Source organism: Sciurus vulgaris, assembly GCF_902686455.1.
Source record: "Sciurus vulgaris genome assembly, chromosome: 3".
In the NCBI taxonomy this organism is placed as follows: domain Eukaryota; kingdom Metazoa; phylum Chordata; class Mammalia; order Rodentia; family Sciuridae; genus Sciurus; species Sciurus vulgaris.
The window spans coordinates 158,271,007-158,284,303 of record NC_136463.1 but is presented as its reverse complement, the minus strand read 5'-3'; the positions used below and the strand labels follow the sequence as shown (position 1 = coordinate 158,284,303).

The following is a 13,297-nucleotide window of genomic DNA, read 5'->3' as shown; positions in this document are numbered from 1 at the left end:
TTATAACTCGGTGGGACCTTCCAGGGTCTCAGCTTTGTCACCTGTAATTCGATGAGTGGGTTGTATTAGGTGTGTAGCTGTCAAATACTTTTAGGAGTGGTGCTTTTCCCTCCTTGGTCAAAACCACCCAAGGTACAAAGGAGATAGAGCACCAAGAGTTAGTTCTCTTGGCTGCTGGGAGGCAGGGAGCCTGAAGCTGTATAGAGTCCAGGTCTCGCAGGCCCCCCTTATCTCCAGGGCACTTCTCTGCAAGTGCACCAGGGCCTCCGGGAACCTGGAGTGAGATCCACAGAGCTAGAGTTCCATTCACTTGTTACCCTAAATGCTATGGGGAGGGACAGAGGGAATGATCCGGGGACGCTGGCTTCTCAAGGTCTCAGAAGCAGGAATCCTCTCATCTGCGATTTCACTTTCTGTGGTTTGTTACCTGTCGTCAGCCAGCATCAACATGGCTTTGTCATGGCCTGATGGCCCTTTCTGATGTCATAGGGAGGCCAATCAGTAGCCTCATGCGAGGTCATCGGCCTCAGTCTCCTCATCATGTGGGGAGTGTGCCACCTCACTGTGGTACAGGAAGGGTTAGGTATTTTGAAGGAGCTCACAGTCACATAAATTATATTACAGTCTGTCATTATCATTGTTCTGTTCATGGGCTGGGGAGATGGCTCTGTTGGAAAGTGCTTGCCTCACAAGCACAAGGCCCTGGGTTCAATCCCCAGCACTGCAAGAAAAAAAAAAAAAAGTTGTTCTCTTCTTCTATTAGTGCTTAATTTATAAACTAAATTTTATAAATTTATAAATTAAACTTTATCACAGGAATGTATGTATAAGAAAAACCATGTGCAGGGCTGGTGCAGACCAAGGTCTCAGGCATCCACGGGGCAGCAGAGTGGGGTGGGGGTGGGGGATGCAGCTCTCGCACCTGAGGGCATTTGGCAGAGGACAGCAGTCAGTCTCATTTCCCTTGAAAACAGTATACTTTATTGATTTACAGTTTATTCTTTACCCACAGTATAATCTCATCTCATCCATATTTCCACAGCATTGTTTTTATTTAATTATTAGTAGCAAGGCAAAGAAGAAACTCTTCACCCACTTAGAAAGAGAAAATGTTATCACCAGGCCACTTCACTCATTCCTTCAGGGCACTTGACCAGAAATAGGATTGGAAGAAGAAGACATGTAATCATGTTTAGTCTCATTGTTGGCAGGCTGTGTGACTTTGGGGAAGTCAGTAAACCATTCTGGGCCTTTGTTTTCCTGTCTATAAAATGGAGGGAGTAGCCCAAAAGGCCAGTTTCAGTTCTAAAATTCATAGTCTACGTAACAAGGTATGGAAAAACAGCCTCAAACCCAAGGACTGAACCAAAAATTCAAAAGGTTTTCTTCCCTCCTAGACAATAAGGCATTTATTCCAGGTGTTATCCCTATTTTATTTGCTTGGTGAGTTTGAAGTAAAACTCAGATCTTGAAATGAACATGTCTGTCTTGCATTACAGAGAGTTCAAATGTCTCTTTTAATCACATTAGCTCTACTGACGTGAGTTTCTTTTCTTAACAGAGTCTGCGGCTGCATATTTATAAATATTATGGATACACAGTTCAGTGTGTGAGTACATCAACAATCCGGCTGCCTGAACAGAAAGACCAAAAGGAGCATCTTCAAATCCCTCACCTAGATCATCAAAGTCCTTTCCTCAGGGCTTTGACCACATTTTGCTCACCAACCCAGGATAAGCTGCTTCGGAAGAGTTATTTCTTTGAGCTGGGGCTGGATTTTGTTTTATGCAAAGTGACTTCAGCCTGTCACAAGACAGTCTCATAAAATCTGCATCTTGGCTTAAGCTAGGAAGAAATGAGCCAATCCATCAGCCCAGGAATGTGCCTGTTTGACCACATCCTAAGGCAGCTAAGAAGGGATGCAATCTATTCAATTTATGAGGCCGGTGAAGGCGCAGCAAATGGGACCCCTATGAACTTCTGCAACGGTAAAGTTCCAAATCTGACCAAAAGCACCACCCAGGAGAGGAGGAAAGGACTCCATGCCAGTGCATGGGAAGAGTAAGGAATGAAGCACCTCCCTCTTCTCAAACACCTCAGACAGATGAGGAGGAACCTCACTGAGGAGACAACTGGAAATAGGGCCTTTTGAACGTCTCTTCTCCTCAATCTGGATTCTAAAAATGAACCCTCATTTAATCGGTAAAATGTATGTTTGATGTGATTACCTCCCCTGACCTCGAATCATGCCACCTGTGGTAACCTTGTTATTTGTCATCTTATATCATAAACAAATGCAATTCCAATAGGGCAGCCGATATAATATCATTACTTTATATTTATGTCCACTCTTTTCCAGCCCTCATTGCAAATGCAATTTTGGTGTCATTGATGAGAGATCTGGGATTACGATTCCTGGCCGTTTTAACAGACATTTGGTGGAAGGAAACAGAATAATTTTGAGAACTCTCCAAAAACCCACGGAGAAAAATGGTAACGGAATACATATTTTCATTTATTATGATTAATGAAAGCTTACGTTGAAATGCCAATGGCTCCCCATTGGTTAGCACATGAAACCCAAACCTCTTGGCCTTGCAATTTGGGCCTTGCATTAAGCTCAAGCTATTATTTCTAACTTTATTTGCAATTATTTCCAACCACACATTCTAAACTGCTGCTTCTGAGTGTTCCTCAAATAATCCCAGTGTTAACGTCTTTATGCTCTCCTATTCTTTTCCCTTCCCTTTTAGGCCTTTTGGGGCTCTAAAAGCACCCATCCTCTTCCTTCCCACCCCAGGGATACCAGGGATAATCTTTCCCCTCCCTGACTCTCACAGGCAGGAGCTCTTCAGCATCCTCTAAGGACTGAGGAAGTTCAGGATGAACTTATCTACTCTGCTGGGCCACTAGCAACTAGATGGCATAACTCCTTTCTGGTCTGTCTTTGGCAAACTTTGTGGAATCAAACCAAGAACCTTTCCCAAAAGTCAAATTCATTGAGACTTGATAAATTAATAATTTGAGGACGAACTAAAGTCCAAGAGCATCACTAGGGCTCACAAATTCTGAGAGCTTCACCACAAATTATTCTGCTTCTCCAGCTACTATCCTCCCTTCTTTACCTACAGCTGCTAATAAGGGCAAAGTTTTAGTTGGGAACTGACAGTTTAACCAGCTAGTCTGGGGTAATAATACCTAGGCCAAGATCAAAGTGGACTTAATGTGAACTGTCTCCTAGGATGCTCTAACCTTAGAAAATTATCAAGTTTAACAAATACAAACACTTTAATTCTAATAATAGTGAAACCAATTTATTTTAATTTTTTTTTTCCCTCCTCACTCCCAAAGGCAGGTTCTAAATATTTGTTGCCAGTAGCACCAGGAAAACACAAACTATTACTTTATCATTAAACCACTTGTGGTGTTGGATTTTCTCTTGCTTGGTTTCAGTTCATTTCTCTTTACTCAGTCCCTGCCCGTGCCCCTATCTCTGGCCTCTAATATGCCTTTGGGGCACACCTGTTTTATTTTTTTCCCTTTTATCCAAACAGTTATTATCATTCGGTCCAGTAATTTGCAATTCCCTTTATCTTCTTCCCTGAAAGACTCTCCAGAACCTGGTGCCGGTTATCAAAGCATCTTTGGAGTCAGGGATCAGGGTACCCGGGACATATGCATCCAGCTGGCCGGCAGCCCTATCCACTGCAAGCTACTGGGAAGGGCTTTCCTTTTGTTATTCCCAGCCCTCCTCCCGTTTTTTTCTGGATTAGATCATGACTCTTTTATGAAGACCCAGAGGGAAATGGGATTATTAAGAGTCTTGCTGGGTAAAAGCTATTTTGTCTTTCTGATGACTTTTTTGAGTTCAGCTGCTGAGAGGGGCCTTCACGCCAGAGCAGAAGTTATTACAAATTCGGGAGAGCGCCTTAAACGCGGTGTTTCCTGCTGAGCACACTTCCAGTGATGAAGGATGGGAAGGTAGGAAAAGGAACAGAGAGAAGAAAGAGAGATTAAAAGCTAAAAAAGAAAGAAAGAAAAAAAGGCAGAGGTGAGAACACGGGAAATAGAACAAGGAGGAGAAAATGCAAAGAAGAGGCATAAATCTAAGATGAGAATCCAGCAGAGAATATCTGTCTCTGAAGAAGAGTGTGCTGGGAGATAATCTGATACTTATAAAACACAGACAAAGGTTTAGTGGGGAAAGAGCTAAGAATGAATAATTATTTACTTATCCCCCTCCACCAAATCTCATAAAAATAAAATAAACTGACCACAATAGTTAGAGTGTGCTTTCTATGGTCACGAGAAACCTAACCCTACTGAAGCTGTTTGAAAGATTAAATGACTTCAGAATTGGCTCACTGTGTGTCAAACAGCATTCTATGTAGTCTGACACAGCACAGCCACCTTATGGGGTAGTTATTATTATAAAATGCATTTTACAGATAAGTAAACTGAGGCTCCAAGTGATTAAGTACCCGGATCACACATAGTCCTTGGATCAAAGAGCTGCCAAGTGGCTGAGATGAATCTTAAACCTAGGTGGCCTGGCTCCAGTGATTCAGAAGCTGCAAAGTGCAATGACGAGCCCCCCAAACTTCTCAATGACAAACTTATTTGGTGGCATTTAAGGAAAGACAAACGTTTTGCCAGCTTGAAAACCCCCTTTCCTCTGCCCATGCCAGTCATCTGTTGGTGTGAACAATGAAAGATGTGTTCAGGCTGGGGTGTGAGAGGGCTGGAAGCACTTAACACCTCCCCCCTCCCTGCACACGGAGGTGCTAGCTCCTTGTCATCCCAGCCCCCTTTCCTGCGCCTTGTGGGGAGTGGGGAGGTGGGGGAATGATGGATAGGATGCTCAGGTCTAAAATTATGTATCACAACATCAGGGGATTTTGGTCAACAACCATTTCTCTTTCTTCTCATCCCCTTTCCCCATCCTAAATGCCACATTGTTATTGTTCTACTGGATGGGAGCAGCATTTTCAGAAATGGGGGATTTATTTTTATAGCACAGCTGGTCTGCCAAAGGTCACATAATTTGGCAACGTTCCCAGTGGTTAAAAATTAATTTCTCCTTATTAATACAACCAAGGTCCCATAGGATGGAAGCTCAGTCTTATCTAAACTTGACAGCTTCCTAAACCTTTACAAGAAGATTTCTCCTGGAGGGCCGGCCCCAGTACAAGGCCAGTGTGTCCTGGAATCCAACCCCACTGAATCCTGTTAGGTAATGAAACCATTAAGCCCTCAGCCACTTCTCATCAAGGTAGATAAAGCTTTGAAAAATGATGGAGGAGCTATGGAAAAAAACTTCTTCGGAATCATTCAGTAATGGGGGTAGCCTCCTCTTCCTCCTCCTCTTCACCAAATAATCAGCTAAGTTCTCACCTGGAAGGAACAGTACAAGGACTAACATATGGCGATCAAAACATATATCTGTCACTCAAAGTGGGTGCCTCATTTGACAAATGATGGTCACATGTTAATGATGATACAAAGCACTACCCGGCCCTTTCTCTTCATTTCAAGAGATTTCAAAGTGCTATGCTTGTAAAAAGACAAAACTAGGACAAATTTAGTTATGGATCTAATTGGCTTTTATTTACAAGTCTCATTTATAAAATTAAAATGAAGCGTCCATGAATTGAGCAGAGAGGTGAGTTTTACAAATAGAAAAGTGTTGAGGAAACAGAACAAATGTGGGTTGGCCAGTTCAAAGTTACTTTCTTTATGGAATTAAAGCAGAGAGGGCTTCCCTCTCATGCTACTCAGGTAAACTGGTCCCCTTTCATTGATTGCTGTGACTCTTATACTTCCTTTTTTTTTTTAACTGCTCTGGATCAGAGTTCAGTTGGATAACATGGCACCCAGTACCCAGCATGAGTGACTCCACTCTGGTTTGGTTTGGTCTGCTGAGGCTTAGTACAGGAGGCCAGTCCAAAACAATGGCCTATAAACTTGACGTAACATGCTTTTGTTCTATGATTTTACAAAGGAAAAACTCATCTTTAGTTTCGAAAGGCTTTCCAAACTAGATCTTTAGGGAATATATTCTAAGAACCCTGTCCCAGTGAACGTGGTTTTTATATCCTGTCCACTTAGAATTGTTCCAAACTAAGTCACCCCAAGTCCATTCATTTTCTTGACTGCTTCAAGGAACAGTTGAGTGAGCTGAAAAACCTCAGGGTCCTCGGAATGATCTAGTCTACGTGTCTTTCCCCCACTGGTCCCAACTCCTCTTACTGTTACTTGCATTTACGCCTACTGGTTTTTGTACTCCTAACCTTTTCTGTACCTTGAAGGTAAGAATTGGCCTTTCTGTTGTAGAATATGGACTTTACATTCAATAGCAGGGGATTGAAGCCATTTGGCAGGCAGCAAGAGTCCTGTCGGATAGCCTGGGCTCCAGTCACTACAGCCTTCCAATCTTTCAGTTTGCCATTTGAGTGCTCTGTGGCTTAATATCTGAAGGCTCCACAGGATGACCTAAAACTTCAACCCCAGGCGCATCTTGGACAGGTAGGGGCTCGCCCTGGAGCCCCGCGGGAGCTCTCCCCTTTCCACTGTTTTGCACTGAGCTCCGTTGGCAACTGGCAACAGCTCCCCTGCCTCCAGTGCCTACTTCTGGGGAAAAGTTTACTGGGCACTTATTTAATGTGGGCAAGAGACCAATCCCCAGAGCCCAGAGCACGCTGTCTCTATAGAATCTACTTTGCAGTTTTACTCGCACATTTTAATGCTCACCCATGGCTATACCACATTTCTGGGGAGAAAGGCTAAAAGAAATAAGAAATACTCCTCAAACCCATACCTGGCGCCTAGACCATCATTGCTTCTCTTTTAGGATTTGTTTGAACTCAGACCTGTCTCCCATAGCCAATTTACACCTCTTATCTGATCATCCAGTCCAGACGGAAGGTTGAATTGACCGAGTCAGCCCGTGTCCATGGCAATGGTGTTAAGCCCAGCACAGATCAAAGCTCTCTCGGGTACGAAAGGGGGAGATGGTTATGGGGTTCGACTGCTTTTGGCCCCGAGCCGAGCTGTAGGTCCCGGAGGTGCGGACGTTAGGACTGGAAGTTGCCACCGTCTGAAGAACCCATTGTCAGGACCCGAATGATTTCCTGAGCGCCCCCACTCCCCACCCTCCACCCCATCGCGATTAACTCTAGCAAAGGAGAGTTTTGTGGCCAGGCGCTGCGGGGTAATGGCTAGCGCCAGGGGGCTCTCCTCTCCGTCAGAAACAGAAAGGATGGGAGGCGGAGGGAGGGAGCTAAGGAGGGAACACGCGCCAATAAACCAGAGCCCTGAACCACTACCCTTCCAGAAGAAATTCAACCGGAGCCGCAGAAGCTGCAGCACAGATGGGCGGGATCCCCTAAACTTGGTCTGGAAAGCTGATTCTCAGCGCCCCCGCCCCAGCCTCCCAGAAGATTCCCAGAGGGGTGACGAGACCCTCCCCGTCCCCCCGCCCATCTCCTCCCTCTCCGGACTTTAGCGCTACCGGTGCCCCCCACCTAGCAGCCGGGCGCCGGGGATCTGGTGGGAAAGACTAGCGGCGCAGCCCGCCCGAGGCGAAGGGTGGGGGCAGCCGTTTAATCACAGCGCGCCTCGCCTCCATTAACTTGTGTTGATATTAAAAAGAAATCAATCAGTGAAAATGAAGCATTGGCCGTGAATGCAATATTTTTCTCACGTGGAAAAGCAAAGAGTGAGGCGGCGGGGAAGGGGCGGGGGACTGGCCAGCGAATGCAGACGCTGCTCGGGAGGAGAGCCGCAGCCGCGACCTAACTTTCTGGCCTTGGGCAGTGGCAAGAAAATGCCGCAGGCTTCTCCCTGGGGGTGTCCTTAGTCAGAAGGAGGGGACGAGCCTGGAGGAGCTGGAGGCGGCCAACTTCGCGGAGGCTTTAGCCTCGGTTTTGCTTTCTCTGGGAATATTTTTGCCTAATAGAATGTTTATGGATTGCTCAGCTCTGTTTCTGCTGCGTAGCCCAAACAAATCGATGCGGCGTTAGAGACGGCGCTGGGGGTGGGGTGGGGCGGCAGGGAGCGCTGGGGCCCCCACGTCTCCACCACGTGGATGCCTGTGCGGCGCGTGCTCTTCACCTGTTTCGCGCACTGGCGGGTGCTCTGCGTGCCGCGTGTCTAGAGACTGTGCAAGTTGCGCGCATTCCGGCGGCTTTGGGCGACTCTTTCCCGCCCCTCTCCGCCCTCGGCTCTGAAATTCCGCCCAGCTTTCCGCCACCCAGCTCGGCTGGAGCTTGGGTCTTCGGCCTTGGGTCCCTGCCCCTCAGAGCCGGGTCTCTAGGGTCTGCGGTGAGCTTGCGGCGCCCAGCGAAGTGCGGGGGCAGGCGGTGGCGCTCCGAGCGGAGGCAGCTGAGCTGCCATGTGGCAGGGCGGCGTGGCGAGGAGAGGAGAACCTGGTGCGCGGCGCCCCCCGGGTCCTCCCAGCTCAGGGGGCCGCATGCGGAGACCACAGGGTTATTTGCTTAGCTGCTCCCGCGTGCACACCTTCCGCCCTCTTTCCCCTGATTCCTTCTCGGAATCGGTTTTCGCCGCCGCTGGCTGCGGCAGGGCCGGCCCCTCTCCTGGCTAGCGCACACCGGTGAGTCAGAGGTCGAGCTTGACCTCGCCCTTTGCCAACCGCTGCCAGCTACCCGGGTGCCAGTCGGTTGCTCTGGCTGAAAACCTGAACAGCACACGGCTTGCGTTCGCCTTTCGGGGACCTGGAGATTATCTACTCTGGGCAGGTCTCAGCTCTGGGTCCCATCCTGGGTCCGAGGCCTCCTAGTGGGTGACCTGCTCTGCACTCCCTGCTTCTGAGCTTCTCTGGAAGTGACGCAGCGCGGCCAGGGGTTGGGATGGGAGGGGGCTCTGCGGAGAGCGCGGGAGGCAGGTGGCAGAACCGGAGTGGGTCCGAGCGGGCGTCGCACATACACGTACACACTCCATGCAACACTCAGGGACAGATGTGCGAACATCTGGGGTAAGAAGATGGCCCCCGAATCTTCACAATCCCTCCTGCTTCGCACGACACACGGAACCTTAAGTTGTGTTTGTGTGCGTGCCGGTGTGTGGTGTGTGCCAGTGTGCGCGCACTCGCGCGGCGGGGCCTACGGGAATCGGCGCCTGACTACAAAATATACGGTGGGCTTTCTCAACGCGCGCGTGCGCGCGTACACATATACACACACATAGCAAATCATCCAAACATACATAATTTACACAGCATCCAGGTCTGTGGGAGGTAATTTAATTTTGCTTCAAGATGGGAGTTTAGAATTAAGGCAAGAAAAGAATGGGAGGTCAGAAAATCTCCCGAGTCGGACCTGTGCCCATTCTTTGGATACGATCTGCAGCTGCCTGTAGACCAGTTATGGCAGAGAAAGAGCTGCACACGGTTGGATATGTGTGTGGCAAAGGCATACCTCTGTCTTCCTCTCTTTCCAAAACCAAAACCCAAACACCCCAACTTAGAGTGGCTGTATGTGTGTGTAGGGGAAGGTGAGAACCAGCATACTAGTTGCAAATCTTCCCCTTTAGGATCCGCTAGTCAGTAGGCGCTGGAGGCCCTGGAGGTTGCAGGGGGTTAGCCCCATCACTGCGGCCATATCTTTGAAGTAAGTGCCTTATGGTTAAGGCCCTTCTGGAAGTGCCTTTTCCTCCCTTTTCTCTTTTCCCTTTTTTCTCCCCTACATGGTTTCCTCTTCCCAGTCACCTGTGGCAGCTGCTAAGAGTTTTGTTGTCAGATTCCAGACTGTTCTCAGAAGGGAGAGAAACTCACCCTAGAGAGTGGCCCCAGGAAGAAAAGACTACCCTCACTGGATCCGAAATCAGCAATGTCTTTTCAGGGACCGTACCCCTTGCACTCTCCAAGAATGCTGGCTGGGGACTGTGCTGGGCCTCACAGTGCTTATCTTTGCAGTCTCTGTCCACACAGCCCTTTTGGCAAGGGTTGAGTACAAATTCCACTCAAAACTTTCAAACCACGTCACAAAAGTGAGAGATCTTTGAGGGCCATGCAGTCATTTTATCTAATAATTTAAGAAAGAATGTATATGATTTACTTTCTCAGAAAACACATGGATGCAGGACAGAGAGCAGGGGCCACCAACCACCTTGGTTGCCAGCAGTGCCCAGTGGAAAGCCCCTATCTCAGCCACAATCCAACTTGTTCCACTAGCCTGAGCCCTGTAATTTTGAGGCATATCCACTCCTTCTGCAAAGAATCGACCGCATATGAAAATTCAAACTAGACTTGTCTTTCCCAAGCCCTTCAGTTAACATTGCTCAATGTAGCTAAGTGGAGGGAATGCAAATGATTTATATTTCACTGGCTAGGTTGAAGAAACTCAAGGGAGATGTGTTCTGCTTCAAGACAGGAAAAAAAAAAAAAAAAAATCCCCCAAAACTGTAATGCAAAGGCTTTGTAGTATTTTTAAACCTTTGATTCAGTCCATATGTGACATCTGAACACCGCCAAATTCTGTTACAACATACACACACACGCACACACACACATACACACATACATACACACACTCATAGCAGGAGAGAAAAGTTGGGTTTTAGCAGCGGTGGTGGGGTAGTGAGGGTTGGCTGAGATCTTTCTTTAATATTGAGTATTGAGGGAGTCTTTTCCTGAGCCGTACTGCGTGGCCTCCCTGCGTTAGCAATAGCGTTTAAAGTGGAAACCATGTTGAAATGAATAGAAAAAAAAACTTCGAGGGGCTTACCTGGTTGGCCTCTCACTTCGTGTCCTGAAAAGTAGATAGCTAAGAAAACCCAGGTGAGAGAAAACAAATCCATTTTGGAGAGGGAGGTTTTCTCCAGGGCTGGGTTGGTAAGATTCTTGTTTAAATTATAAGTCTTTGTGTTTTTCTTTTATTTTCTTCCTTGCAGTGTCTTCTGCAAAGGTTCCTTATGGTCAGCGTTTCCCTCCTGGGTCTTGGGGGCCCGTCTTCACCTTTATTCTTGCTGGAATTCCCACCTCACCAGGAGGAGGGTAGCTTCTGAAATCCGCACAGAGGGAGCTAGCCGGGAAGAGGGGACCCGTTTCCTCTCAAAAACAAAACGCATCTACGTTCTCTTCAGTTCCTCAAAGTGTCATTTCCTTTATCCTACAACATCGCGAGTATTTCCCGAAAGCCAAGCGTAAAATAATAATAATGATAATAAAAATCAAAGCCAAGACTTGCCTTGGGCATCACACGGCCCCAGGCAGCTGTGTGATCTCAGAGACGTAAACTGACACACATCCCCGGGCACCCGGGACCGACACGCGGGTGGAGGCACCACGGCCGGACGGACCGTGTGGGAGGCGGCCGCCCCGCTCTTGTGCTCGCCGGGTTCCCGGAGCGGGAGCCTCCCCCAACGGCTACACCCGCTTGGCCAGCCTCTCGAGGGGAGTGTGAGGAAGGAAGCTGCTGCTGCTGCGGCTGCGGCTGGTAGCGCTGCTGGTGCTGCTGCTGGTGCGGCGGCGGCGGCGGGGATCGCCTGGGAGTGAGCGAGCCCCTCTCCGAGTTCGCTCGCGCCCGCCCTCACCTCCACCTCGCCCAGCGCCTCGCCGAGTGTCTGCGCGTCTGAAGATGTGCTGGGGGCGGGCTGCGGGCTGCTGCCTCGCTCGCCTTCTCTGTCTCCCCTCCGGCTCCCCCCTGCCTTTTCAGGCCGAGCAGCATGTGGATGTCAGAGCCGCGGCAGAGCTATCCGATTACGCGCCGGCTCTGGGCCCGCCCCTTCTGTGTTCCTGATTAAAGAGGCAGCCGCGGAGACGCGCGGCGCAGAGCCGAGAGCCGCGGCACCCAGCTCCAGTGGGGCGGAGGCGGAGGAGGCTCCCCCCAGACCGGCCGCCGCGGGATCAAAGTTAAGGCAGCCCGCACCCCGCCGCCCCTCGCCCATTCCGACCTTCCGCCCGCCCTGCGCTCCTCTGCGCCTGGCCCTCGGTGCGTCACGCCCCGGGGAAGGAGCGCCCCCGGGCACCTCCAGGGCGCTCTGCCCTTGGCTGCGCCGCGCCTGCCGGAGGGAAACTCCACGGAACCGGGGGAATTCCTCGTTCCCCCTAAATTCCGTGACTCCGATGCCACATACACAGCACCCAACACAATACCACGCGCAATGGCGTTATGAGAAGACTTGGGGGTGTCTGGGGTAGGGAACCAGTCGCCAGCTTAGCCATGTGTTCGCATAGGCAGCAGTGCGTGGCGGCGACACACACCATCAGCCCGGGATGAATAAACCCCTAAACACTCCTTGCGTTTACTACTCAGATCCTTTGTTGTGTCCCAAACAGGCTCCTCGGCTCTCTGGGTGAGGATTTAGTTGTGCCTGCGCCCTTAACTTGTAACTATCATAAGAGGAAGAAAGGCTTTTCTTCTATAAAGAATTTCTTCAGGTAATTAAATTGGACTCATCCCAGGTCCACCCCTCAAAAGGCTACTGTAACTACTCCTTTTCAAATTTCCTTTATGGAAATGTGATCACAACGTTGAGAAAAAGGAAACAGCATTATGCCAACTATTTTTCAGTGGAGGCCTTCACTCTTTAGATGGAGCTGCAACTGAGCAGTTGGGGAAATAGTTAGATCTTTGTTTCTAAGAATGGTTCTAGGGGTTCCCAATTGTCTTGTTCGCTGAGTACCTATTACTATACCATCACACTCAACAGCAACAGCCAAAATAAAACCCTGCCCATACTTTTTCTGCCAGTCCACAGATTAGAAAAATCAAGTCTGGGTGACAAGAAACACACACATCTGACTAAACCATTTTCCTCTTTGCTGTACTTGTGGATTCTTCTGGGTGGTTTCCCCCCTTATCTGGACTTGCCATTAGCTTTGTTTATCACTTTTAGTGTTTGAAAAATCTGTAACTCCCACTTAACTGTTATTTACACTGAGATAACCAAAACAAAATTGAATCAGAAATGATTTGCAACTAGTTGAGTCAAGCCAAAGAGGGATTTTACAGTGGAAATCCACAGGCTGAGTATCACACTGTTAATCTTAGGTGCCTGACTGCAAAAGGGCAGGTATCAGAGGTTGACTTCTTCCAGGGGAGCATCCCCACTCCCACCCCAAGGCTGCCTTTAATTCCACTCTCCTTTTTTCTTTCTCCCTTTCTCCTTCCTCTCTTTCTAGGCTTCAGAGCACATCCATATTATTAAAAACCACAGATTTACATTTTTTCCTGTTTAAAGTTCAATTGTAAAGAACGACTCCCAACTCCAAATATTTGCTGAAAAGGCAGTCTGGGTTTAAAACCTGAAGCAAAGACCCCAGCTTATGTCATTGCTA

At 48.6% G+C, this 13,297-nt stretch overlaps 1 protein-coding gene and 1 long non-coding RNA gene across 5 annotated transcripts in view; one reads left to right on the top strand and one right to left on the bottom strand.

Annotated features, from left to right (window-relative positions):
• Nucleotides 1-10,909, bottom strand: part of NRP2 (neuropilin 2) — a 113,418-nt gene extending 102,509 nt beyond the window's left edge. For all 4 annotated transcript variants that reach the window (XM_079132497.1, XM_079132498.1, XM_079132499.1 and 1 more), the window contains exon 1: nucleotides 10,743-10,909. In XM_079132497.1, the coding sequence (XP_078988623.1) occupies nucleotides 10,743-10,815 (73 nt within the window). In that variant the 5' untranslated portion in view covers nucleotides 10,816-10,909. The remainder of the gene's footprint in view (nucleotides 1-10,742) is intronic.
• LOC306656917 lies at nucleotides 8,436-12,254 on the top strand. The gene is made up of 2 exons (XR_013762666.1): nucleotides 8,436-8,611; nucleotides 10,909-12,254. It is a non-coding gene; the product is annotated as an uncharacterized lncRNA (long non-coding RNA).
• The last annotated feature ends 1,043 nt before the right edge of the window (nucleotides 12,255-13,297 follow it).